Source organism: Lissotriton helveticus, chromosome 1_1, assembly GCF_964261635.1.
Source record: "Lissotriton helveticus chromosome 1_1, aLisHel1.1, whole genome shotgun sequence".
Taxonomy (NCBI): domain Eukaryota; kingdom Metazoa; phylum Chordata; class Amphibia; order Caudata; family Salamandridae; genus Lissotriton; species Lissotriton helveticus.
In genome coordinates this window covers 1874565953-1874592644 of record NC_136057.1, presented here as the reverse complement: position 1 = coordinate 1874592644, position 26692 = coordinate 1874565953, and the positions used below count along the sequence as shown (strand labels likewise).

The window sequence follows — 26692 nt, the reverse complement described above, 5'->3', positions numbered from 1 at the left end:
TGAGTTCCATCTTGTCCTCATCACCTCCAGGCCCAGGCGGTTATTATTTGGACGGAATTCTATGGAAAGTAGATCCGATTAATTTTTATTCCCAAGGCTCGGGATGGAGTTTAAGAGTCGTAAAATGTTCCCTCTGTTTAATATGTCATCTCTTACCCGTGATTCATATTCAGGAATGAGAGTGATGATGACCAATTCTTCTGTTGTTCTTTCCTTAATTTTGTAAGTAGGGGTTTTGACCTGTAAGTGAGGCCTTTGTTTCAGAAGATGGTTCTGGTTTACTCCTTGATCAACAGAATTACGAGAGATTGACGGGAGGGCAGATAGAAACTTGTTTTTGCTGGGTGAGCAGCTTTGTTTTACAGGCCCCCCCGATTGTTTTTGTCGATACTCGTTTTTTGTCAAGAGAAATTCATTGGGTGGTGTCCCCTGGGGTTGACCCTCCCTGATGTATTTCGGAGTATGCTATTAATGTTGACTCCTGCCTCTCATTCATTGTTGGGATATTCCTTCTTACTGGGTCTTTTGCTGTTAGTATTACCTCGTGCCTCGCATTCTCTTTTGGGATGTCCTTCTTGCTGGACTCGGTGGTGGCCCCAAGGTGATAGCCGTAGTTGTTAGGGGCTCTACGGAGGAGTGATCCAACCTGCCAGGCAGGACGGTAACGAAAGTGGATCCGGTTTCTTCAAAATCAGGGTCTGTTCCAACCACGATGACAGATGGTTTACTTAGTGTATATAAAGCATCAGATAGTGGCTCCTTATTGCAACCCTTCCTTTTTTGTTTGTGAGGAGCTTTTCGAGGTGTAGGGTTTTTATTTGAAAGAGCCGTTTTTATTGGGGCCATTGTTGGTGTTGCGTCATTATCTGCAACAGTGTTGGAAGAGCTAGTTGCTGTTGGTTCGATTTTTTGGGGTTCAGGTGAGGCCATCTGTAGATGTAAGAAGTAATGGAGCACTGCCTTTTATTTCTGATAAAAGATTCCCTAGCCTAGTTGGTAGTGTTGTTAGCTTGTTAATTATTGGTGCACAAGTGCATTCAAAATGAATGGTTTGGCTTCCATGCAGTGCTTCTTGTCCCCACTTAATTAGGTTATTGAGTTCTGATAGTTTTTTGTCGATCCCCGACATAAAATTGGCCAGTGTCTGAAGGACCGTAAGCTGTAGGTCCATTTTGTGCGATTGATATTGTAAGGCTGTAGTAGAGTGTTGCATTGAGTTTAGAATTGCCGCCCAAATCGCTTCAATGGGCGTATTATTACAGAGATTGCTTCTTTCCTGCATTGGTGTATTAATTGGTACAGAAGAGGTGTTATTTTGAGCAGGTTTTAGATTATATGAAGCGACAAGCTCCTCCCATTCCTGTGAGGCCAGGAAGGAGAAGTCCGGGCTTGATATATGTGAGTCTTCATAAGGAGATATCGTGTGGCGATCTGATGGTTTACTGGCCAAGAAACTGTGGGAGATCGCCACATAGTCTGGTGCACCTGGTACCCCTGGCTTTAATTCTTGCCGCTGGCGTGGGGAACTGTTTTTTGGAGGTTCTGATGGTTTACTGGCCAAGAAACTGTGGGAGACCGCTGGATAATCTGGTGCACCCGATACGCCTGACTTTAATTCTTGCTGCTGGTGTGGGGATCTGTTTTTTGGAGGCAGCAAGAGAGCCATTCCCAGACGATCTGCGAGCTGGTTCTGGGCCAGGCCCCCTAGTGTGTCAATTCCAACTTTTGCACCTATTTTCTCTTCAACTACATTTTCAGCTGTCCTAGTGTCTAAGGTGCTTTTTGGTGGATTCTGATTGTCTGTCGTGGATGTATTCCTTTGGTCGGTTGTGACTTGATTTTGAACTTTGTTATTGAACTGGTGAATTGAGGGCTGGGTTTGGGGTCCACATGGCGCAGTAAGTGACATAGGAAGAGCCTGATCGACTGACTGATTAGTTGGCTGGTAGATTGGTCCAAACTTCTCTGGCTGTAATGGCAGTTGCAGCCCTTTTACATTCGCCCTTTTTGAGTAGATTGCTGTACCTGGGTCTTTCAAAAACGCGAATTTTGTGTAGATTTTAGGTTGGAATGTGCAGGGCTTTTTCCTTTGAGAAGCCCCATCAATGCTTATGAGGGCACAGTCCCCTTGTCTTCCTTGTATTCCTTGTGACTGCGTTGGGTTAACTGGTTGATGAAAAGCTAATTCTCCCGTTCTTGACTTTGCGCTGACGTCATCACCAGTAGTGGGAGAGTTTGTGCCAAAGCTGGTGCAGGTGGACCCCGTGACTCGGATACTTTCTGTGCTTTCCATGCTTTTTTTGGTGAACTCTGACCTCAGTCGTGGGCCACTTGACTCTTCTATACACGCTTTTGCTTTACCTTGTTTTTGTTTGGACTTGGGCTTTGACTTTAAGGAGTCTTCCTTACTCGGCCCGATCTCATGACTGGCTCTGTATCAGGTGTAACTCGTAATATGTAATAAATTGTGTGTACTGAACAGGTGGGAGTTCCGGATGGATGCTGAGCCGAAGGAGGAGAGAGTGTCTGCCGATGTCCCAGTTACAGGAGGTTCCAGACCTACATGTGACAGATGCGTTCCTCACAAACTTCCTTGCACCTGGGGGGTGCCTGACACAGGGGTGGGGGACCGGCTGCTGAGGCACTCCTCTCCTCCCTTCTCCCTTCTCACTGCTCTCTATGCGATACCAAGTGCCCCAAACAGCGGTCCAGCAGTCCTGCAGGCCAGCAAGGAGGACCTTAGCCTTGCCTTCGCCTCAATGCTCCCCCCTAATGTGGCACAGTGGGCTGGGCTGTACTCCACTGCACTCCAGACCCGTCCATCCCTCTCAAAGGAGGAATTGATGCAGATGAATGAGCCCTATTACAAATGGATCAAATTGGAGTGAACAAAATCTTTTTGCTTGAACTGCTGTTATTTTGTCTTCAGCATAGTTATTTTCGGTTTGAAGATGATTATTTTCTAGAAATAAGTGCTACCAGCACGGGATTTGGGGGAGCTCCCACATACGCCAACATTTTTATGGCAGCATTTGAAGAAGAACATATTTTGGCCAATAATGAATGGAATCAAGAGCTAGTCATGTACCGTTGATTCATTGACATTTTTTTAATATGGTCTGGAACCTCAACTACACTTGAAAATAACATCAAGTCACTCAACAATAAGAACATCAGGATTAAATTCACACATCATATCAGTCACAAAGAATTACCATTTTTGGACGTCATGATTAATAAAAAGAATTCTATGATTCAGACACAGACGTACGTTAATCCCACCGACAGAAATAACATGTTACTATACCAAAGTTTTAATTCCCCACAACTCATTTGTAATCTTCAATTTTCCCAAGTGCTTTGCATGAAAAGGATTTCTTTCACACCAGAAGCCTTCTTACATGACCTTGATCACATAAAGGCAAGATTTCATGAAAGAGGTTATCCTTCAGATTGCATTGGCAAAGCTGAATCTCGAGTAGCAGCCATTGAACGGAAAGATCTGTTAGTTACCAAACCTAAACAAACAACCAGCAATCAGAATGTTTTTGTGTCCAAATTTTCAACGAGATCTCCGAACATTAAAAAAAATTGTCTTAAACCGGATATATGTTATTCGTTATTGTGTCTTTTACATTATGTAATGTTTAAATACCAATAAAAATATTTTAAAAAAAAAAAGACGGGAATTACTCCAAAAAGAGGAAGATTTTAACAACATCTTCAGAGAAAGACCTATATTTGCATACACAAGAAGTTTCAACTTGAAGGAACAGTTGACTTTCACAAAATCCGTTGACAACACTCAGCACAGAGGCATGAGGAAATGCAGCATCTGTACCCACTGCAATAATGTCATGCAGCAAAACTTCATAACCCACCCCTGAACCGGAGAAAAGAACACATTACACTTGACAGCAGACTGTAATACAATTCCAGTTTTGTTATTTATAGCATCAAATGTCCCTGTGGACTCATGTGTATAGGGAAAACAGAAAGGAAAATCAAAGTAAGAATCAGAGAACATAAGAGCATGATTCAGAACAAAAACACAAACTCCAATCTCGTAGTACACTTGCTCAATCACCAACACAACATCTCTCCAGTTAGATTCATGGTGATTGAAAAAATAGTAAGCAAAGAAAGGAGGGATTCTAGCCAGCACTTATCACAACGTGAGGTGATCTTAATTAAAAAATACCAAACTATGGAACCCCAGGGTCTGAATGATAAAATTGATTTAAGCTGCTTCCTGTAACACAGTTGTAGCCCTTCCACTCCACACTCAGACACATGTTAGTCATGACCACTCTCATTTAGCACATGAGTTTAACTTCGCCCTGGAAGGAACAGTAATTCTGTTGGTCCAAATATTCAGGCCCAACTATCACTGTTAGTTAATTCTCCCAACTCAGAATCACTTTCATTCCTATCATTCTCAATAGGAGATTTTGTGTCCATAGAGGACAGACAAATAGCGAATGCACATTGTACACTAAGGATTGTTTTTACAGACAGTAAAAAATCGTCAGTGTTTTTACGTATATTGTTTAGCCAGTATTCGTTTGTATACTATTAATCCTGTACTTGTTTGGCTTTGTCATACAGGGGACTGTTTAAATATTATCTTTGCTTACATGTTCACACTAACTTCTTGTCATCCGCAATGTAACTTTATTCTATGTCAGGACGGAGGCGAGGATTATGCAGTCCTTTCTTCTCTTTATTATAACAGCAATTCAAAGAAAAAACCAATCAGCACATATTATAAGAACTACAACTCGCATGAGCACATGGGGCACAGTGTCCATAGTAACCGCCAGCCAATGATGATGTTGTCCGTTGTATAATTAGCTGTGAAGTCCCTTCCTCTTTCTTCTCTGCTCGTCAGATAAGTCACCCTATTTACCTTTCTGACGTACTGTGTTTTTTCGTGATTGTTGTGGAATATTTTATGCCTGTGCAATAGCGCTTGCTTCTGTAGTGCGCTTTCTCTGTTTCTGACCTTCGGCAGATATGACGCGTGACAGGCGCTGCTTGCGCCGTCACTGCCGATCTATCGCGGACTGTGTGGAGCGCGTCCTTGCGCTCCCTCGGATCTGTGGGGCACCACTGTTGGGGAAAAGGCTGCGCTCGCGGCTTTTTGTCCTTTTGTGTGGCGCGATGAGGCAGAGTGTTACCGGCCTCACCAACCCTCGCCGTGACACAGGATCGGTGCATTCAAACGCGCAGTGTGCGCGACGCCATCTAGTGGCGGTTTTCAGGTACCGCAATTGGATTTTGACAGCTAGACTGTCAGAGCACCGGCGAGGAGGCTACCTTTTAGATTTTAGGTTTAAGGTGCTTAGTGCTCACACCCTCGTAGAATGCAATCTGCTGAGCAGTCAAACCCCCCCATTCAGGAAGCGGAAGAATTATGCTGCACCCAACCCTTGCCACCGGCGGTTGGTCGCGCTCTTTCGCAGGCACTGGACACTGTGCTGGCGCCCCTGCAGGAGAGAGTGGATGCCCTCACCCAAAGCATCCCCGGGGTGTTTAGTAACGCAGTGCCTGTTAACCGCGGACCCAAAGGTGCGCAGGGGGGAGGGAAGAAGTCAGCTAAGCGTCACGCGGGGCACCTGGAGGAGTTCGAGCGTTTGAGGGACTCCTTCCGTAAAAGTGCGCGGACGATTAAACATGTACCCTGCCGGGAGGGTTTCTACCCCGGAGAGGATAGCGACGAGGTCGCCCCAGTTACCGACCAAGAGGATGGTTTCCCCGTGGAGGGAGAGGGTGTTACCGAGGATGATGTCTCCTCGGAGGATGACGATGAGTACACGGGGCGGCCCTGACGCCCGACGTCTCATTCTTCGGGGTCCCTGGAAGGGGATGACAAGACCCCGACATGTTTGATCCGACGAGAATCTACCACCCAAGATCGTCGGAATGGACCCCTGACCCCAAAGTAGCAACGTATGTGGCGGGTAAAGTGCGTCAACCCCTAGAGAAAGAGGTTAGGACCCGCATGCGGGGTGAGTGCCCTCGTCCGAAGCTGGAGGGCAGAGTGGCGGCCACCCCAGACATTGATGAGAAGCTCTATGCGTTCTTCGCTAAATTCATGAAGGACCCTAGGAAGGGCATAGATCGTTCCTGGCGCAACTGCCAGGATAAGCTCCTGGACGCCGTGGGCCCCGTGACCCAGATCATCCAGTTAGCCGAGAGGGCCAAGGAATCGGGGACGGCGATGTCCACAGAGGTCGTGGCAGGTTGGGCACAGCGAGCCCTATGCTTCCTGGGCAATGCGAATTGTGCGTTGGCGGCGGAGCGGAGGAGGTCACTCCTCATCAAGATAGACCCTAAGCTTGGAGATCTGGCCACTTCGGAGGTAGGGCCTATTGCACAGGGCAAGTTGTTTGGCGAACCCTTAATAAAGGAGTTAAATAAGTTTGTCACTACCTTTTCTGCTTTAGACAGACGTCCATCAAAAAGATTTTTCCCAGACGGATTTTTGCAGGGGCCGGAAGAGGACGGGGTCGCTCCTCCGGCCGCCAGTACCAGCAAGGCCCTAATAACAAGAACCAGCAGCGTCGTAATAACGGCTGGAATGACGGCCGCCAGGGAAATTTCTACCCCAGTCGAGGAGCTGGCAAAGGCTATCATGGCGGAGCCAACGCACCGGGAGGCCCATCCGGTAAGTGTTACCCTTTTTTCCCCGTCCGTCCTGGGGGGGGAGGTTACTGGATCATCTCCACAACTGGTGCAAAATCTCTTCAGACCCTTGGGTTCTCCAAACTGTCAGGGGTTTCCGAATAGAGTTTTACGGTACTCCCCTTCAGAGAGCTCGCCCTCGCCCGTTGATTTTTTCCACAGAGGACAGGAGTCTGATCGACAACGAGGTGTCGGAACTCCTCAGGAAGGGCGCGATCCGCAAGACGCACCTTCACCCCTCGGGGTTCTTGAGCAACCTTTTTCTAGTCCAGAAAAAGGACAAAGGGTTTCGCCCGGTCATAAACTTAAGAGACTTCAACGAATGGCTGGTCTACCGCCATTTCAAGATGGAGGGGATCCATCTACTGCCGACATTCTCCTCCAAGGGGATTGGATGGTTCGCCTGGACTTGAAAGACGCGTACCTCACGGTGCCCATCTTTCCGCCTCACCGGCGTTTTCTACAGTTCCTATGGAACGGGGAGGTCTTCGAGTTTCAAGCACCGCCCTTCAGCCTATCGTCGGCTCCATGGGGCTTTACGAAGCTCCTGCGGCCAGTAGTAGAAACACTACGCGAGAGGGGTGTTCGGATGATCATCTATCTCGACGACATCCTGATCATGGATTAATCGCCGGACCGGCTTCGTTCCAAATTGAGCATGACTATTGCTCTGCTCCAGGAATTAGGGTTTGTGGTGAATACTCAGAAATCCGAGCTCCTTCCGACGAGACAGATTACTTTTCTGGCGTTCCTTATAGATTCGGAATCTGCTTGTCTCAGCCTTCCTCAGCAGAAAGTGACCAAAATTCGCAAGGAGCTCTCCTAGACCCTTCGGAAGGACAGAATTTCCCTTCGACAACTGGCTCGAATCGTGGGTCTCCTCTCATCCTCAATTCAGGCGATTTTTCCGGGCCCTTTGCACTACAGGGCCCTTCAACGCCTGAAGGCGCAACATCTCAGGAAGGGACTCACGTACTCCGAACTCATTTCTCTCACCGAGGAGACAAGGACGGAGTTGCGTTGGTGGATCGAGCACATGAGTGCGTGGAACGGGAGAGCGATCTTCGGATCCAGCCCGGACCTGATCATCGAATCGGATGCCAGCAGAGCGGGCTGGGGAGCTTGTTGCAGTGACATCACGATGGGGGGGCCGCTTGTCGGAGGAAGAGCTTTAGCTTCATATCAATTGCCTGGAACTCCTAGCGGGCTCCTTCGCGGTGAAGTCTCTGACCCAGAACCAGGTTTCGTGTTGCATCCTGTTACGCATGGACAATGTGTCAGCGGTGCAGTATATCAATCGCCTGGGCGGGCTGCGGTCTCGGGCCTTGGCAGACCTGGCGAAGGACGTCTGGCACTATTGCCTAGAGAAGCGTATTTCGGTGTCGGCGGAGTATCTCCCGGGCACACAGAACTCGATCGTGGACTGGCATTCCTGGAATTTCCAAGACTTCAGCGACTGGCGACTGCATCGGGCGGTCTTCCAGGCTTTGATGGGCAGGTGGGGGCCGTGCTCGGTGGACCTGTTCGCTTCCCGACTCAACCGTCAACTCCCGAGGTTCGTGAGCTGGAGGCCGGACCCGGAGGCGGTGGCGGTCGATGCATTTTTGCAGGACTGGACGCTGGAGCAAGCTTACGCGTTTCCCCCCTTTCTCATGATTCCTCGAGTAGCGGCGCAGGTTCGCCGACAGCAAGCGTCCCTGGTCCTTGTGACCCCCTTCTGGCAGGCTCAGGCCTGGTTTCCCCCACTACTGGAGTTGTCGTGGGACTGTCCGATTCCACTGCCCTTGTTCCCTTCGTTGCTTTTGGGTCCCCTGGGGGAACCACATCCGCTGGTGCTTCAGGGAACCTTCCACCTCATGGCGTGGAGGATTTCAGGGGACGTTGGCAAGACGGACGCCTTTCGGCGGACGCTGAGGAACTCATCCGTAGAGCCTGGGCGCCGGGTACTGTGAAGAGGTACCGATCGGCTTGGCAACGGTAGCGTTGTTGGTGTATGGGAAGACACGCCGATCCCGTGGGGGCGGAGGTTGCCCACATTTTGAATTTTCTGGCCAAATTGGCACAGTCGGGGCTGGCCTATCGGTCTATTAATTCTTTCAGATCCGCCATTTCAGCGGGACATGCCCACATCGATGGTAAACTGGCAGGTGAACGCCCTTGGGTTTGCAAGCTCATGAGAGGTGCCAGACTTTCCAAACCCCCGGAACCCAGATATAAGAATCTCTGGGACGTCAACATCATGCTGCACTTCCTTTACTCCTGGCGAGATAACCAGTACCTTAATAGGAAGGAGTTGTCGGCTAAGCTGGCGATCCTGCTGTGTCTGGTTTCGTGCAAACGCGTCTCGGACGAGCGGGCACTGGACATCACGGCACGTATGTTCACTCCGGAGGGAGTCACTTTCACGGTTGCTAGGAGGACCAAGACTAATATCAGGTCGGTATCATACCCTACGTTTCCGGATCAGCCTAAACTATGTGTGGTGCTATGCCTCAAGGCGTATGAAGACATGACGGCGGAATACCGCCCTCCTGGAGAACGTCAGCTTCTTATTGCACTGCAGAAGCCGTTTAGGGCGGTTTCTGCTCCATCCATCGCTAGGTGGGTCCGTTGGATCATGACCGAGGTGGGAGTGGATGTCACCAGATTTGGAGCTCATTCCACGAGAGGAGCAATGGCCTCTAAAGCCGTACAGGTGGGCGGTAGGCTGGAGGACATTATGGCAGCGGCAGATTGGTCCTCTGAGTCCACGTTCAAGAAGTTTTACTTCAAACCCATTTATGGTGCGGCAGAACTGGTGGTGGATAGGCTTTGAAACTGCATAATCCTCGCCTCCGTCCTGACATAGAATGAAAAATTTCCTAGCTAACGTAACGGAAAGTTTCAATTCTATTAAGGACTAGGAGGCGAGGATTATCCCTCCCGAGACTTGCTGGTCTCGTCCCACCCGTAAGCCTTCGTACTTCAGTAAGTAACAATTTACAATTTGTTTCGCTGGATTATGCTACTGTATTGGGTTATGGTGGAGTACGGTTGTAGAGTATCTATGTGTACTAAGCTCTCCTAGATGTGTTGCAATGCTGTTCTATTTCTCAGGAAAATGCTGTACACTGCCTTTCTTTGCTTTCTTTCTTGCAAAAAGAGCTGGATAACCGTTTTCTTGTGTTGGTTTAGGACAAGACCAGAAGGATTGATGAGCGTTCCTGGGCTTATTTCTCACAGAGAAGAAGAGGAAGAGGAAGGGACGTCACAGCCAATTATATAACGGATGGCATCATCATTGGCTGACGGTTACTATGGACACTGTGCCCCACGTGCTCATGGGAGTTGTAGTTCTTATAATATGTGCTGATTGTTTTTTTCTTTGAATTGCTGTTATAATAAAGAGAAGAAAGGACTGTATAATCCTCGCCTCCTAGTCCTTAATAGAATTGAAACTTTCCGTTACGTTAGCTAGGAAATTTTTCATTCACACCACATTAACCACACCAAGATGGCCGCCGTGCACTTTCCTTCACTTGGCACTCGCGTAGTTTATTTCTAGTATCTCACACGTGTCTAGGAACCAATTTATGGTTCTCGGTCTTTTGAACCACACTCTAACGACTGGAGAAATCAAACGGCAGAGCGGTATTCTGTATACTGATACAGGCAACCTTTCACATAGGTGAGTGGGTTTTGGTGCATTTGTACGTTACTCCGGTACTTGGGTAAATTACTGTATTCAGTAATCTCTCGGTGTTACACTTTTGTAGATTTGATTACTCGTGAACAGACTTACACAGGTATGTCGCGTTTTTCATGCATAACTATCACGTCTTTTGGCAGCTTCATACTGCATGTTTCGTTTGCTCACGGTTTATTTACTTTTTCAGACTATTCGGTGGACCGGTTTATTTTCATGTGGTTTCGCCACGTTTTGTGTCTTTACGAAGGTTAGCCTCCCCTTTATATTGAGCATGATTCACAATTACTTCGGCTTCACATAACAAGGTCACCTTCACTCTCATTTTTTAATCTTACATGAATGTAAACGTTGGGGGTTTTGTTCGCGTACAGTGATTGCTCGCATGCGACACATTAGCATGCTGTCTCTATTTCAACCCTGCGATACAAAAGGGGATGATGGACGGAGCGTTTGAACAAATAAAACACTCACCCCCAGTCAACTGATCTGGGTTTAATCCATCACCATTCTTTAGTTCACTCAGCCACCTCAGTTCAGACATGGCTATATGCAAATCAGTCTGACCCTGTGCCTTATGGGAACAGTCCAGCCCGAACTGCCAAGCCATGTCTTCCCTGGACCGGAAACAAGCATCCTGGGACCGGTTTCGGATTCATAATCCTCATCAGCCAGGCTATCTTGAATCCAGTGGCCAAGTGAACAAGGGACTCACGTCTGAGTATACCCTGCCACACTTAGGGCGAACAAAGCGATACAAAAGGGGATGATGGACGGAGCGTTTGAACAAATAAAACACTCACCCCCAGTCAACTGATCTGGGTTTAATCCATCACCATTCTTTAGTTCACTCATCCACCCCAGTTAAGACATGGCTATATGCAAATCAGTCTGACCCTGTGCCTTATGGGAACAGTACAGCCCGAACTGCCAAGCCATGTCTTCCCTGGAACGGAAATAAGCATCCTGGGACTGGTTTCGGATTCATAATCCTCATCAGCCAGGCTATCTTGAATCCAGTGGCCAAGTGAACAAGGGACTCACGTCTGAGTATACCCTGCCACACTTAGGGCGAACAAAGCGATACAAAAGGGGATGATGGACGGAGCGTTTGAACAAATAAAACACTCACCCCCAGTCAACTGATCTGGGTTTAATCCATCACCATTATTTAGTTCACTCAGCCACCCCAGTTCAGACATGGCTATATGCAAATCAGTCTGACCCTGTGCCTTATGGGAACAGTCCAGCCCGAACTGCCAAGCCATATCTTCCCTGGACCGGAAACAAGCATCCTGGGACCGGTTTCGGATTCATAATCTCCATCAGCCAGGCTATCTTGAATCCAGTGGCCAAGTGAACAAGGGACTCACGTCTGAGTATACCCTGCCACACTGAGGGCGAACAAAGCGATACAAAAGGGGATGATGGACGGAGCGTTTGAACAAATAAAACACTCACCCCCAGTCAACTGATCTGGGTTTAATCCATCACCATTCTTTAGTTCACTCAGCCACCCCAGTTCAGACATGGCTATATGCAAATCAGTCTGACCCTGTGCCTTATGGGAACAGTCCAGCCCGAACTGCCAAGCCATGTCTTCCCTGGACCGGAAACAAGCATCCTGGGACCGGTTTCGGATTCATAATCCTCATCAGCCAGGCTATCTTGAATCCAGTGGCCAAGTGAACAAGGGACTCACGTCTGAGTATACCCTGCCACACTTAGGGCGAACAAAGCGATACAAAAGGGGATGATGGACGGAGCGTTTGAACAAATAAAACACTCACCCCCAGTCAACTGATCATGGTTTAATCCATCACCATTCTTTAGTTCACTCAGCCACCTCAGTTCAGACATGGCTATATGCAAATCAGTCTGAAACTGTGCCTTATGGGAACAGTCCAGCCCGAACTGCCAAGCCATGTCTTCCCTGGACCGGAAACAAGCATCCTGGGACCGGTTTCGGATTCATAATCCTCATCAGCCAGGCTATCTCTAATCCAGTGGCCAAGTGAACAAGGGACTCATGTCTGAGTATACCCTGCCACACTTGGGGCGAACAAAGCGATACAAAAGGGGATGATGGACGGAGCATTTGAACAAATAAAACACTCACCCCCGGTCAACTGATCTGGGTTTAATCCATCACCATTCTTTAGTTCACTCAGCCACCCCAGTTCAGACATGGCTATATGCAAATCAGTCTGACCCTGTGCCTTATGGGAACAGTCCAGCCCGAACTGCCAAGCCATGTCTTCCCTGGACCGGAAACAAGCATCCTGGGACCGGTTTCGGATTCATAATCCCCATCAGCCAGGCTATCCTGAATCCAGTGGCCAAGTGAACAAGGGACTCACGTCTGAGTATACCCTGCCACACTTAGGGCGAACAAAGCGATACAAAAGGGGATGATGGACGGAGCGTTTGAACAAATAAAACACTCACCCCCAGTCAACTGATCTGGGTTTAATCCATCACCATTCTTTAGTTCACTCAGCCACCTCAGTTCAGACATGGCTATATGCAAATCAGTCTGACCCTGTGCCTTATGGGAACAGTCCAGCCCGAACTGCCAAGCCATGTCTTCCCTGGACCGGAAACAAGCTTCCTGGGACCGGTTTCAGATTCATAATCCTCATCAGCCAGGTTATCTTCAATCCAGTGGCCAAGTGAACAAGGGACTCACGTCTGAGTATACCCTGCCACACTTAGGGCGAACAAAGCGATACAAAAGGGGATGATGGACAAAGCGTTTGAACAAATAAAACACTCACCCTCAGTCAACTGATCTGGGTTTAATCCATCACCATTCTTTAGTTCACTCAGACATGAGTCCCTTGATCACTTTGCCACTGGAGTCAAGCAAGCCCGGCTGAAGATGGATGTAATGCCAGAAACCAGTCCTGGGAAGCTTGATTCCGGTCCAGGGAAGACTTGGCTTGGCAGTTCGAGCTGGACTGTTCCCATAAGGCACAGGGTCAGACTGATTTGCATATGGCCATGTCTGAACTGGGGTGGCGGAGTGAGCTAAAGAACGGTGATGGATTAAACCCAGATCAGTTGACTGGGGGTGAGTGTTTGTATTGTCAACGCTCCGTCCATCACCACTTTTGGTTTTTCTTTGTTCGCCCTAAGTTGGCAGGGTATGCTCAGACGTGAGTCCCTTGCTCACTTTGCCACTGGAGTCAAGCAAGCCCGGCTGAAGACGGCTGTAATGCCAGAAACCTGTCCTGGGAAGCTTGATTCCGGTCCAGGGAAGACTTGGCTTGGCAGTTCGGGCTGGACTGTTCCCATTAGGCACAGGGTCAGACTGATTTGCATATGGCCATGTCTGAACTGGGGTGGCGGAGTGAGCTAAAGAACGGTGATGGATTAAACCCAGATCAGTTGACTGGGGGTGAGTGTTTGTATTGTCAACGCTCCGTCCATCACCACCTATGGTTTTTCTTTGTTCGCCCTAAGTTGGCAGGGTATGCTCAGACGTGAGTCCCTTGCTCACTTTGCCACTGGAGTCAAGCAAGCCCGGCTGAAGACGGCTGTAATGCCAGAAACCGGTCCAGGTAAGCTTGATTCCGGTCCAGGGAAGACTTGGCTTGGCAGTTCGGGCTGGACTGTTCCCATAAGGCACAGGGTCAGACTGATTTGCATATGGCCATGTCTGAACTGCGGTGGCGGAGTGAGCTAAAGAACGGTGATAGATTAAACCCAGATCAGTTGACTGGGGGTGAGTGTTTGTATTGTCAACGCTCCGTCCATCACCACCTTTGGTTTTTCTTTGTTCGCCCTAAGTTGGCAGGGTATGCTCAGACGTGAGTCCCTTGCTCACTTTGCCACTGGAGTCAAGCAAGCAGCCGCGGGCCGTGGAGGGAGTTACGGTGGGGCAGGGAGGCGGGGAGGGGGAGGGGCAGGGTGGAGAGGGCTAAAAACTGGCACCTGGATAATTACAGGTAAGTAAACAATTTGATTAATAAAACGAATTTCGTAGCGCGCACTGCATCGCATTTTGCGATGCAGTGCGCGCTACGAAATTCGTTTTATTATTTAAATTGTTTACTTACCTGTAATTATCCAGGTGCCAGTGTTTAGCCCTCTCCACCCTGCCCCTCCCCCTCCCCGCCTCCCTGCCCCACCGTAACTCCCTCCACGGCCCGCGGCTGCAAGCAAGCCCGGCTGAAGACGGCTGTAATGCCAGAAACCGGTCCTGGGAAGCTTGATTCCGGTCCAGGGAAGACTTGGCTTGGCAGTTTGGGCTGGACTGTTCCCATAAGGCACAGGGTCAGACTGATTTGCATATGGCCATGTCTGAACTGGGGTGGCAGAGTGAGCTAAAGAACGGTGATGAATTAAACCCAGATCAGTTGACTGGGGGTGAGTGTTTGTATTGTCAACGCTCCGTCCATCACCACCTTTGGTTTTTCTTTGTTCGCCCTAAGTTGGCAGGGTATGCTCAGACGTGAGTCCCTTGCTCACTTTGCCACTGGAGTCAAGCAAGCCCGGCTGAAGACGGCTGTAATGCCAGAAACCGGTCCTGGGAAGCTTGATTCCGGTCCAGGGAAGACTTGGCTTGGCAGTTCGGGCTGGACTGTTCCCATAAGGCACAGGGTCAGACTGATTTGCATATGGCCATGTCTGAACTGGGGTGGCGGAGTGAGCTAAAGAACGGTGATGGATTAAACCCAGATCAGTTGACTGGGGGTGAGTGTTTGTATTGTCAACGCTCCGTCCATCATCACCTTTGGTTTTTCTTTGTTCGCCCTAAGTTGGCAGGGTATGCTCAGACGTGAGTCCCTTGCTCACTTTGCCACTGGAGTCAAGCAAGCCCGGCTGAAGACGGCTGTAATGCCAGAAACCGGTCCTGGGAAGCTTGATTCCGGTCCAGGGAAGACTTGGCTTGGCAGTTCGGGCTGGACTGTTCCCATAAGGCACAGGGTCAGACTGATTTGCATATGGCCATGTCTGAACTGGGGTGGCGGAGTGAGCTAAAGAACGGTGATGGATTAAACCCAGATCAGATGACTGGGGGTGAGTGTTTGTATTGTCAACGCTCCGTCCATCACCACCTTTGGTTTTTCTTTGTTCGCCCTAAGTTGGCAGGGTATGCTCAGACGTGAGTCCCTTGCTCACTTTGCCACTGGAGTCAAGCAAGCCCGGCTGAAGACAGCTGTAATGCCAGAAACCGGTCCTAGGAAGGTTGATTCCGGTCCAGGGAAGACTTGGCTTGGCAGTTCGGGCTGGACTGTTCCCATAAGGCACAGGGTCAGACTGATTTGCATATGGCCATGTGGGGTGGCGGAGTGAGCTAAAGAACGGTGATGGATTAAACCCAGATCAGTTGACTGGGGCTGAGTGTTTGTATTGTCAACGCTCCGTCCATCACCACCTTTGGTTTTTCTTTGTTCGCCCTAAGTTGGCAGGGTATGCTCAGACGTGAGTCCCTTGCTCACTTTGCCACTGGAGTCAAGCAAGCCCGGCTGAAGACGGCTGTAATGCCAGAAACCGGTCCTGGGAAGCTTGATTCCGGTCCAGGGAAGACTTGGCTTGGCAGTTCGGGCTGGACTGTTCCCATAAGGCACAGGGTCAGACTGATTTGCATATGGCCATGTCTGAACTGGGGTGGCGGAGTGAGCTAAAGAACGGTGATGGATTAAACCCAGATCAGTTGACTGGGGGTGAGTGTTTGTATTGTCAACGAACCGTCCATCACCACCTTTGGTTTTTCTTTGTTCGCCCTAAGTTGCAGGGTATGCTCAGACGTGAGTCCCTTGCTCACTTTGCCACTGGAGTCAAGCAAGCCCAGCTGAAGACGGCTCTAATGCCAGAAATCGGTCCTGGGAAGCTTGATTCCGGTCCAGGGAAGACTTGGCTTGGCAGTTCGGGCTGGACTGTTCCCATAAGGCACAGGGTCAGACTGATTTGCATATGGCCATGTCTGAACTGGGGTGGCGGAGTGAGCTAAAGAACGGTGATGGATTAAACCCAGATCAGTTGACTGAGGGTGAGTGTTTGTATTGTCAACGCTCCGTCCATCACCGCCTTTGGTTTTTCTTTGTTCGCCCTAAGTTGGCAGGGTATGCTCAGACGTGAGTCCCTTGCTCACTTTGCCACTGGAGTCAAGCAAGCCCGGCTGAAGACGGCTCTAATGCCAGAAACCGGTCCTGGGAAGCTTGATTCCGGTCCAGGGAAGACTTGGCTTGGCAGTTCGGCCTGGACTGTTCCCATAAGGCACAGGGTCAGACTGATTTGCATATGGCCATGTCTGAACTGGGGTGGCGGAGTGAGCTAAAGAACGGTGATGGATTAAACCCAGATCAGTTGACTGAGGGTGAGTGTTTGTATTGTCAACGCTCCGTCCATCACCGCCTTTGGTTTTTCTTTGTTCGCCCTAAGTTGGCAGGGTATGCTCAGACGTGAGTCCCTTGCTCACTTTGCCACTGGAGTCAAGCAAGCCCGGCTGAAGACGGCTGTAATGCCAGAAACCGGTCCTGGGAAGCTTGATTCCGGTCCAGGGAAGACTTGGCTTGGCAGATCGGGCTGAACTGTTCCCATGAGGCACAGGGTCAGACTGATTTGCATATGGCCATGTCTGAACTGGGGTGGCGGAGTGAGCTAAAGAACGGTGATGGATTAAACCCAGATCAGTTGACGGGGGTGAGTGTTTGTATTGTCAACGCTTCGTCCATCACCACCTTTGGTTTTTCTTTGTTCACCCTAAGTTGGCAGGGTATGCTCAGACGTGAGTCGCTTGCTCACTTTGCCACTGGAGTCAAGCAAGCTCGTCTGAAGACGGCTGTAATGCCAGAAACCGGTCCTAGGAAGCTTGATTCCGGTCCAGGGAAGACTTGGCTTGGCAGTTCGGGCTGGACTGTTCCCATAAGGCACAGGGTCAGACTGATTTGCATATGGCCATGTCTGAACTGGGGTGGTGGAGTGAGCTAAAGAACGGTGATGGATTAAACCCAGATCAGTTGACTGGGGGTGAGTGTTTGTATTGTCAACGCTCCGTCCATCACCACCTTTGGTTTTTCTTTGTTCGCCCTAAGTTGGCAGGGTATGCTCAGACGTGAGTCCCTTGCTCACTTTGCCACTGGAGTCAAGCAAGCCCGGCTGAAGACGGCTGTAATTCCAGAAAACGGTCCTGGGAAGCTTGATTCCGGTCCAGGGAAGACTTGGCTTGGCAGTTCGGGCTGGACTGTTCCCATAAGGCACAGGGTCAGACTGATTTGCATATGGCCATGTCTGAACTGGGGTGGCGGAGTGAGCTAAAGAACGGTGATGGATTAAACCCAGATCAGTTGACTGGGGCTGAGTGTTTGTATTGTCAACGCTCCGTCCATCACCACCTTTGGTTTTTCTTTGTTCGCCCTAAGTTGGCAGGGTATGCTCAGACGTGAGTCCCTTGCTCACTTTGCCACTGGAGTCAAGCAAGCCCAGCTGAAGACGGCTGTAATGCCAGAAAACGGTCCTGGGAAGCTTGATTCCGGTCCAGGGAAGACTTGGCTTGGCAGTTCGGGCTGGACTGTTCCCATAAGGCACAGGGTCAGACTGATTTGCATATGGCCATGTCTGAACTGGGGTGGCGGAGTGAGCTAAAGAACGGTGATGGATTAAACCCAGATCAGTTGACTGGGGGTGAGTGTTTGTATTGTCAACGATCCGTCCATCACCACCTTTGGTTTTTCTTTGTTCGCCCTAAGTTGGCAGGGTATGCTCAGACGTGAGTCCCTTGCTCACTTTGCCACTGGAGTCAAGCAAGCCAGGCTGAAGACGGCTGTAATGCCAGAAACCGGTCCTGGGAAGCTTGATTCCGGTCCAGGGAAGACTTGGCTTGGCAGTTCGGGCTGGACTGTTCCCATAAGGCACAGGGTCAGACTGATTTGCATATGGCCATGTCTGAACTGGGGTGGTGGAGTGAGCTAAAGAACGGTGATGGATTAAACCCAGATCAGTTGACTGGGGGTGAGTGTTTGTATTGTCAATGCTCCGTCCATCACCGCCTTTGGTTTTTCTTTGTTCGCCCTAAGTTGGCAGGGTATGCTCAGACATGAGTCCCTTGCTCACTTTGCCACTGGAGTCAAGCAAGCCCGGCTGAAGACGGCTGTAATGCCAGAAACCGGTCCTGGGAAGCTTGATTCCGGTCCAGGGAAGACTTGGCTTGGCAGATCGGGCTGAACTGTTCCCATGAGGCACAGGGTCAGACTGATTTGCATATGGCCATGTCTGAACTGGGGTGGCGGAGTGAGCTAAAGAACGGTGATGAATTAAACCCAGATCAGTTGACGGGGGGTGAGTGTTTGTATTGTCAACGCTTCGTCCATCACCACCTTTGGTTTTTCTTTGTTCGCCCTAAGTTGGCAGGGTATGCTCAGACGTGAGTCCCTTGCTCACTTTGCCACTGGAGTCAAGCAAGCTCGGCTGAAGACGGCTGTAATGCCAGAAACCGGTCCTAGGAAGCTTGATTCCGGTCCAGGGAAGACTTGGCTTGGCAGTTCGGGCTGGACTGTTCCCATAAGGCACAAGGTCAGACTGATTTGCATATGGCCATGTCTGAACTGGGGTGGTGGAGTGAGCTAAAGAACGGTGATGGATTAAACCCAGATCAGTTGACTGGGGGTGAGTGTTTGTATTGTCAACGCTCCGTCCATCACCACCTTTGGTTTTTCTTCGCATTTTAAAATTGAATTGTGTTGTGTATTGCACTTTGGTTAGAAAAGTACTTATTTTTAAAATCGTTTTTAAATTCACTTACTAGCGCTCAGCTATTGGCGCTGACTCCCACTCTCCATTGTATTCTCACTCGCTCGATGCCTGCCGAGTTAAGGCAAGGCACCGAGCATTAAGGATTCCTGTGGCGGCCATCTTAGTGCGGGACAGCGCGGTGAGAGAGCGCTAGTCTCTGACATAAAAGGAAACAGTCGTCCTCCGCGATAGCGGACGCGTTTTAGCGGACGCGCCTCGTCTTCGCCGGAGTCCAGCCAGAGTCAGCCCGTCTGTGCCCGTCCAGGCCAGGCCGGGACTTAGGGCTCAGAACTCTGCCCCTCTATTACTCAGGTATGATGCTTACGCGTGAGTCTTTAACAGCATTACGCCCAGCTAGACACGACAAATGTACAACTCTCAATCCCTTGTGTGCTGGTATACAGACCTGCCCAACATGTTCCCTTTCCTTGTCAAACTTCCAGCCCTATCCTGATATTCCGCCTGGTATCCCCCATAAAGCTGGTTCTAATAAATTCACTTTTTACGTGGTAAATTGTCGTTCTTTACCACAACACAAACTAGATATCTTCCATCTACTAATGAATGAGAAGCCAGTGCGATATTTCTCACAGAGACCTGGCTCCATGATAGTGCAGGCCCTGATGTTGCTACGGCCCTCCCCGCGAGTTATGCTATTGTAAGGAGAGATCGCGTTGGCCAAACCGGAGGGGGCATAGCTATCATTTATAGTAGAGACTTTGTATGCAATTTTGAATCTGCAGATATTCCCAACTGCGAAGCAGCATCTTTTAAAATTACCCTTAGCCCCAATTTCACTTTTTCTGGTTTATTGATTTATCGACCACCAGTTCATAACCCCTCATGGTCTGATAATTTGGTAAATTTTATTTTACCTCACCATTTAAAAGCCCAAAACTTTACAATACTCGGGGACTTGAATCTCCATTTGGAGGATGAGAATAATACGAATTGTAAAAACCTCATTGATGATCTCTTGGCATTGAATATGACACTGCGCAATAAGGGTCCTACCCATAAAGCAGGACATTTGCTTGACCCTATCATCTCTAATATGGAAGAACTATCATGGCTGAACTCTACCCCTATTTGTTGGTCAGACCATTTTCTCATACTCTTCGCTATCTCTCTTAAATCCACTAAATCCCTCTCTATCACTTCTTCTGAATCTCTGAGGAGAAATTGGAAAAGATTAAATCTAGACGACCTTAATAGTGCATTGAACAAAGACCTCCCACGTCTTGATGGAGACATGGAAAGCATAGCTGAGGCTACACAAACATGGCTAAGTGATGCAGTGAATGCCTGCCTGCCCCTATCCCGCTGTAAGGGAAAAGTACATCGTCCCCCGGCCCCATGGTTTACAGAGGCCCTCAAGAAAAAAAAATCTACTTGTAAGAACTTGGAGAGACAGTGGCGTAAGAACTATGAGGCTCACCAAAAAGAGATCTACCGTAGGGCCAGAAACAGCTATCACTCGGCATGCATGAAAGCTAAAGCATGCTACGTAACTACGACAATTAATTCAGCGGTTAATAAATCCAAGACTCTTTTTAATACGGTGAAGGAATTGGCTGGAGAAAACACAAGAGCGCAGGCTCCCCCTCTTAGTACTCAGCAATGTCAAGACTTGGCGTCCTTCTTTATTGAAAAGATCGAAAAGATCGTCTCTAATATTAATAACAACAGTATTATCTCCCATAACCAAGAGGATACCTTCCAAAGCTTTAAAGGAAACTGTCATCTTGAAGCCTGGCCCCCTTTAACATCGGATAAAACGAGGAAACTTCTTAAAGCTGTCAAATCGGGTTCTCCCCGTGATCCCATACCCATCAGTATTATCAGCCAACTGGAGGATTCTACCTTGACGCCCATTACGGACATACTCAATGCGTCCATGGAACAGGCTTCAGTTCCTGCTATATGGAAACACGCCATAGTCAGCCCTTTGCTGAAAAAGCCAGCTGCCGATCCTAGGGTATTGGCCAATTATCGACCAATATCGTTACTTCCTGCCTTTTCCAAAATGCTGGAAAAGCACATTCATGAAGCTCTCTCCACATATGTGGAAAGTAATGAACTACTCCACCCTTCTCAGTCCGGATTCAGGAGTGGGTACTCCACTGAAACTGCCCTGCTCGGAATCACGGAAAAAATTAAAGAGCTTAGAGATGATGGCCAAACGGTGGCACTGGTCCTATTGGACCTAAGCGCAGCCTTCGACACCATCTCTCACTCCAGACTGCTTTGCAGGCTGGGGGAGAGTGGTGTCGAGGGCAAGGCGCTAGAATGGATCAAATCCTATTTATCTTCCCGGACCTTCCAGATCACCTCCTCTGAGGCCTGTTCGGATGTTTTCTACTCCCCGCACGGTGTACCACAGGGATCTATTTTGAGTCCCCTTTTGTTTAATTTGTACCTTCGCCCACTAGCCACCCTTGCAGAGAACTTTGGTCTTGTTTTGATGACCTATGCAGACGACTCTCAGATTCTTTTCTCATTATCTAAATCCGATTCGTCTGATTCTTCTGCACTTAAAACAGGCCTCCATGAAATTTTCTGCTGGATGTCGGCCAACCAACTTAAATTAAATGGGGAGAAAACAGAGATCCTCCTCTTAGGGAACAGTAAAAATCTCTGGAGCGATTCCCATTGGCCGACCTCACTGGGCAAGCTCCCGACTCCTGCCACCCAAGTCAGAAATCTTGGGGTCATCATTGATGACAGCTTATCTATGGTGCAGCAAGCTAATAAAGTGGCTGGTATCTGTTTTACTATTCTCAGATGGCTACGTAAAATTGTCTGGATGTTACCATCGACCACCCAGAAGACCGTAGTCAATGCCTTAGTGACATCTCGGCTTGACTACGGCAACATCCTGTACCTGGGTGCAAATAAAGCAGTCATAAGACGCCTACAGTTGGTACAAAATGCTGCGGCCAGACTGCTTTGTAGAATTCCCAGATATGCCAGAATCACTAAACATCTCAGAGATCTACACTGGCTTAGGGTCGAAAATCGGATCCGCTTCAAAACCCTGAGCTATTTGTTCCAAATTAAAGCTGGGACTGCCCCCAAATACCTTCAAGACCTTGCCAAGCCTTACCTTCCAAATCGCAGTCTTCGCTCAATTACATCTGCGAAGTTTGCGGTACCAAGGTATAAACGGGCTAGATTGGGCGGAAGATCCTTCTCATTTTTGGGCCCAACTCTTTGGAACACACTGCCTATCCAAATACGCAAAGAAGAAAACTACAGGAGTTTCAGAAAAAGCGTGAAAACCTGGTTGTTTGATCAATAATCCTTGCCTTCGGATCTGTTCTCTCTCCAGTTGTGCCCTGTGTCTTTGCTGTTTTTGGCGCCGGGAAACCCTTTGTGGGTAGCTGTGCGCCTTATAAATGCTATAAAATAAATAAATAAAATAAATTGTTCGCCCTAAGTTGGCAGAGTATGCTCAGACGTGAGTCCCTTGCTCACTTTGCCACTGAAGTCAAGCAAGCCCGGCTGAAGACGGCTGTAATGCCAGAAACCGGTCCTGGGAAGCTTGATTCCGGTCCAGGGAAGACTTGGCTTGGCAGTTCGGGCTGGGCTGTTCCCATAAGGCACAGGGTCAGACTCATTTGCATATGGCCATGTCTGAACTGGGGTGGCGGAGTGAGCTAAAGAACGGTGATGGATTAAACCCAGATCAGTTGACTGGGGGTGAGTGTTTGTATTGTCAACGCTCCGTCCATCACCACCTTTGGTTTTTCTATTTCAACCCTCACATTCGGTAGGGCTATATTCTTGTTTACATCACGAGAAGTAAATAATCACATCTCGTGCCTGTTACACACGCTTAACCTCTATTATCTCTATCTCAGTAACAACAGAGCACCTATATCACTGAATTTCATAACTGCAATCACCTAAACAGGGTAGACACAGAAAACTGTATTTGGACTGTTAGGTTCGACACTAGTCGCATGTGGCAACTGGTGTGTCTCTATTTTTTTATTTGGCTTCACACAATGAATCTGTTAGAATTAGAATAATGGCAGTATGATATGATGAAATGTGCAATTATATTTTGTCTTTATATTGTTTCACCCACAGTGTCCCCTGAGGAAGGGACTACATGTCCCGAAATGCATCGGGCCAACCACCACCAATCGCCGTCATCAGTATATTCATGTTAATATTATTGATGTAATTATCAGAATAAACTTATGATTCATGAAAAGATTATGTGAAATTAGTCAAGAAGGAATTACTTTTCCATTGAACAGTTTGTGAATACAAAAGAGATGAAAAATCAGATATAAGTATTATCAATGAACATTGAAATAATTCAAGCATTGATAAACTTAAGATGATTTGTAATGTGCAATTATTTTGCATGTAAGAAGTTGAATTTGTGTCAAAATATTTATGCAAGAAGTTTGAAATAGATTCACCCCAGCTGTGCGATTGGTCCAGGTCGTGACAATGAGTCTCGCACCTACATTCTTTGATTCAGACAACTTAGGGACAGGCAGCCCTATGACACCGAGCAGCACGCTATAGATAGAATACATTTGCTTTACTTCAGTAAAAGTTAGACAAGCACTCAATCAATAGGTGTGATAGTGACTCTCTCTTTCTTTAATACACTACCAGACACTCCCAGCCCTTTTTTCTTGACCTTGCAAGGTCTTGCTTTCTGTTTGGGAGGATTTCGCCATTTTTTTCTTTCTCCGTCTTTCCGCTCTCCATGTTTTTAACTTTCTTGCGCTTGGTAAATGAAAGGTATAGGTAAAATAAGCGTCAGTCCCAAAAAATATGAGATGTTGCTCCCCACAGCAACTTTCGGCTCAAATTAAGCACTGGATGTGGATACCCTAAAAGTCTCTTCTTAATCCAGCTCTCCTGGATCTATGTTTGACATCTCTTTGAAAAAAAAGAAGGAAAATGCAATATAAAATTCATGGCATGTAGGATCTGCTTTCAGCCTTACCCACAGCTTCAGCCGGTGTCCAGTATCCAGAAGAATCACAGACACGTGGCGAGGTAGCGTCATAGGCATATTGACGTAGCGTACCATCATCTGCACAGTCTCCACAAGAAGCCCCAGGGTCCCTGTGGTAGGAAAGGAAAGAAAAGTGAAGAGGAATATTAAAATCCTATCACTTCCTTTGTCACAATACTGCCCCAGCAAATGTGTCATTTAATCAATCAATCAAATGGGATTTGTAAAGCGATGCGTATCACCCGTGAGGGTATCCAGGCGCTGGGGGGGGGGGGGGCGGGGGGGGGGGGGGGGGGAACAGCTGCCTTTGGTGCTGATGGGAAGCCACTTGAAGATTTTCTGGAGCATGTGTAGAGTGAGAAAGTAGGAAGATGAGACGGCGTTTATCTGCTTCTTCATGGTGAGGTTGCTGTCGGGCATGATGCCAAGGTTCCTTGTATGCTCTGTCGGTGTGGGTGAGAGGCCAATTTCACCTGGCCACGAGGAGTCGCTCTCTGGGGAGGGGTTGCTCTAGACTACGAGTATCTCAGATTTGTCGTTCTGGAGTTTGAGGCACCTGTTTTGCATCCAGCTGGTGACGCTGGTCATTTACCTGTGGATGTTGGATTTGGTGGTGGCGACGACAGAGGATAGGGAGAGGCTGGGCTGAGTGTCGTCAGCCTAAGAAATGATGTTCATACCATAGGATCAGACCAAGGTGGCCAGGGGAGTCATGTAAGTGTTGAACAAGGTTGGGCCCAATGAGGACCCTTGGGGAACGCCACATATGATATTCTTTGGCCTGAGGTGTAGGGTGGGAGGTGGAAACTCTGAGTTCTTTCAGAGAGGAAGGACGCCATCGACTGTAGGGCTTTTCCGTACATTCCCAGCTGGTGAAGACTTGGAGGGGGGTATAGTGGAACAGAGTGTCAAAGGCTGTGGAGAGGTCAAAGAGGATCAGGGTGACAGTTTCTCCATTGTCTAGGAGAGCCCTGATGTCATCGTGGCTGCTATTAGGACAGTTTCTGTGCTGTGATTTAGGCAGACTCCAGATTGGGAGTGGTCTAGGAGATTGTTGTTTTCTAGGTGGTTGGTGAGCTGGATGATTATTACTTTCTCCAAGACTTTAGCTTAAAATAAGAGCAAGGAGATTGGCCGGTAGTTTTGGGGTTCTTCAGGGTCTGCTGTGGGCTTTTTGAGGAGTGAATTGACTTCTGCCTGCTTCCACCCCTCTGGGAAGGAGACAGAGGTAATGGATGAGTTGAGGATTGGGGTGACATCCTTGCTGATGGTGCTGTTCCCCAGGTTGAACATTTGGTGGGGACAGGGACCTCTGGGAGCTCCCCAATGGAGGAAGCTCATGATGGTGGCGGTGCTCTGTGTGGAGAGTGGTTCCCACGTGAGTAGTGTGTTTCTGTTGGAGTTGGTGAGGTTGAAGAGTGTTGAAGTTGGCTACAGGTGGTTGGGGGACGAAAGTGTTTGTAGATGGTGGTGATTTTGTTGTAGAAGAAGTCTGCTAGGATATCCCGGAGTTACTGGAAGGGTGTGATGGTGTTCTCTGAAGCTGTGGGGTTGGAGAACTCTTCGATGATGCAGAAGAGCTCCTTGGTGGTGCTGGAGCTGGCTTTGAGATAGTAGGTGAGGGACCTTTTCTTGCTGGTTTTCAGGTGTTGGTGATATTAGTTGAGAGCTATTTTGAGTTGGCTTGGTCGTTGGGTGTTTTGCTGGTCCACCGGACCCTTTCAAGCGTTTTGGAGTTGCGTTTAATGGATTTAAGTTCTGGAGTGAACCAGCGGAAGTGTTTGGAGAGCCTGCTTGTTTTGGTGGGTTTGAGGGGTGCGACTAAGTTGCCGCAGTCAGTGATCCATTTGTTGAAGTGTTCAACTGCCACCTCAAGGTTAGAGGTGGTGTCTGGGGGAGAAGCTGAGGGTGTTAATAATCAGGACTATGTCACCCTTCCCCTGGTGTCATGGGGTTCTGTTCCCCACATGCAATGTTATACCCAGAACGGATGAGTATAACCGTAGTCACCTGCATCTCTGTGCTTTTCTTACCTCGGTTACCATGGATGGGAGATGCACCAGACCCCTATGCGTCCACCCAACACACACATTTACTCCTAGGCCTGGACCCACATACAACTCCCTTACTGATACAGATTAGCTTGGACTCACCTAGACCCTATCAAATAAGTACTGACAAACAAGCAAAATGGAAGGGTATTTTAGTTTAGGAGGGGATTAGGGGGTCTACCTCATATAATTAGCTACTTTGAGGATCCACTATTTTGCATAGCAAGTATTTTATATCCACTTGCTATTCCGTGTGAGTTGTAATGTGGAAGCTAAATTGGGCATAAACTGAATAGATTCTTGGGCTATTAGTGCCCCTACGTTCTGTGCCCTCCAAGACCACCTTACTCTCATACCCTGGTGACCTGTACACTCCTCATCCTCCCTGCCTTGCATATAGAAGGATGGCATGAGTCTGGAAACCTCTGGGTAGATGGTAGCAAGCTCTTTTTTTCATGTTTGGTTCTCGTTACAGCCATAGTTCTATGGCACCTGTAGGGTCTCCATTCTCCCTCCAGCTGCATTTAAATGCCAGGTTTCTTA

The 26692-nt window shown here is 48.5% G+C and overlaps 1 protein-coding gene across 1 annotated transcript in view; it reads right to left on the bottom strand.

Moving 5' to 3' along the window:
- Nucleotides 1-26692, bottom strand: part of PAPPA2 (pappalysin 2) — an 888990-nt gene that overhangs the window by 457753 nt on the left and 404545 nt on the right. Inside the window, exon 6 of the mRNA XM_078650337.1 lies at nt 24087-24208. Coding sequence (XP_078506463.1) covers nt 24087-24208 — 122 coding nt within the window. The remainder of the gene's footprint in view (nt 1-24086; nt 24209-26692) is intronic.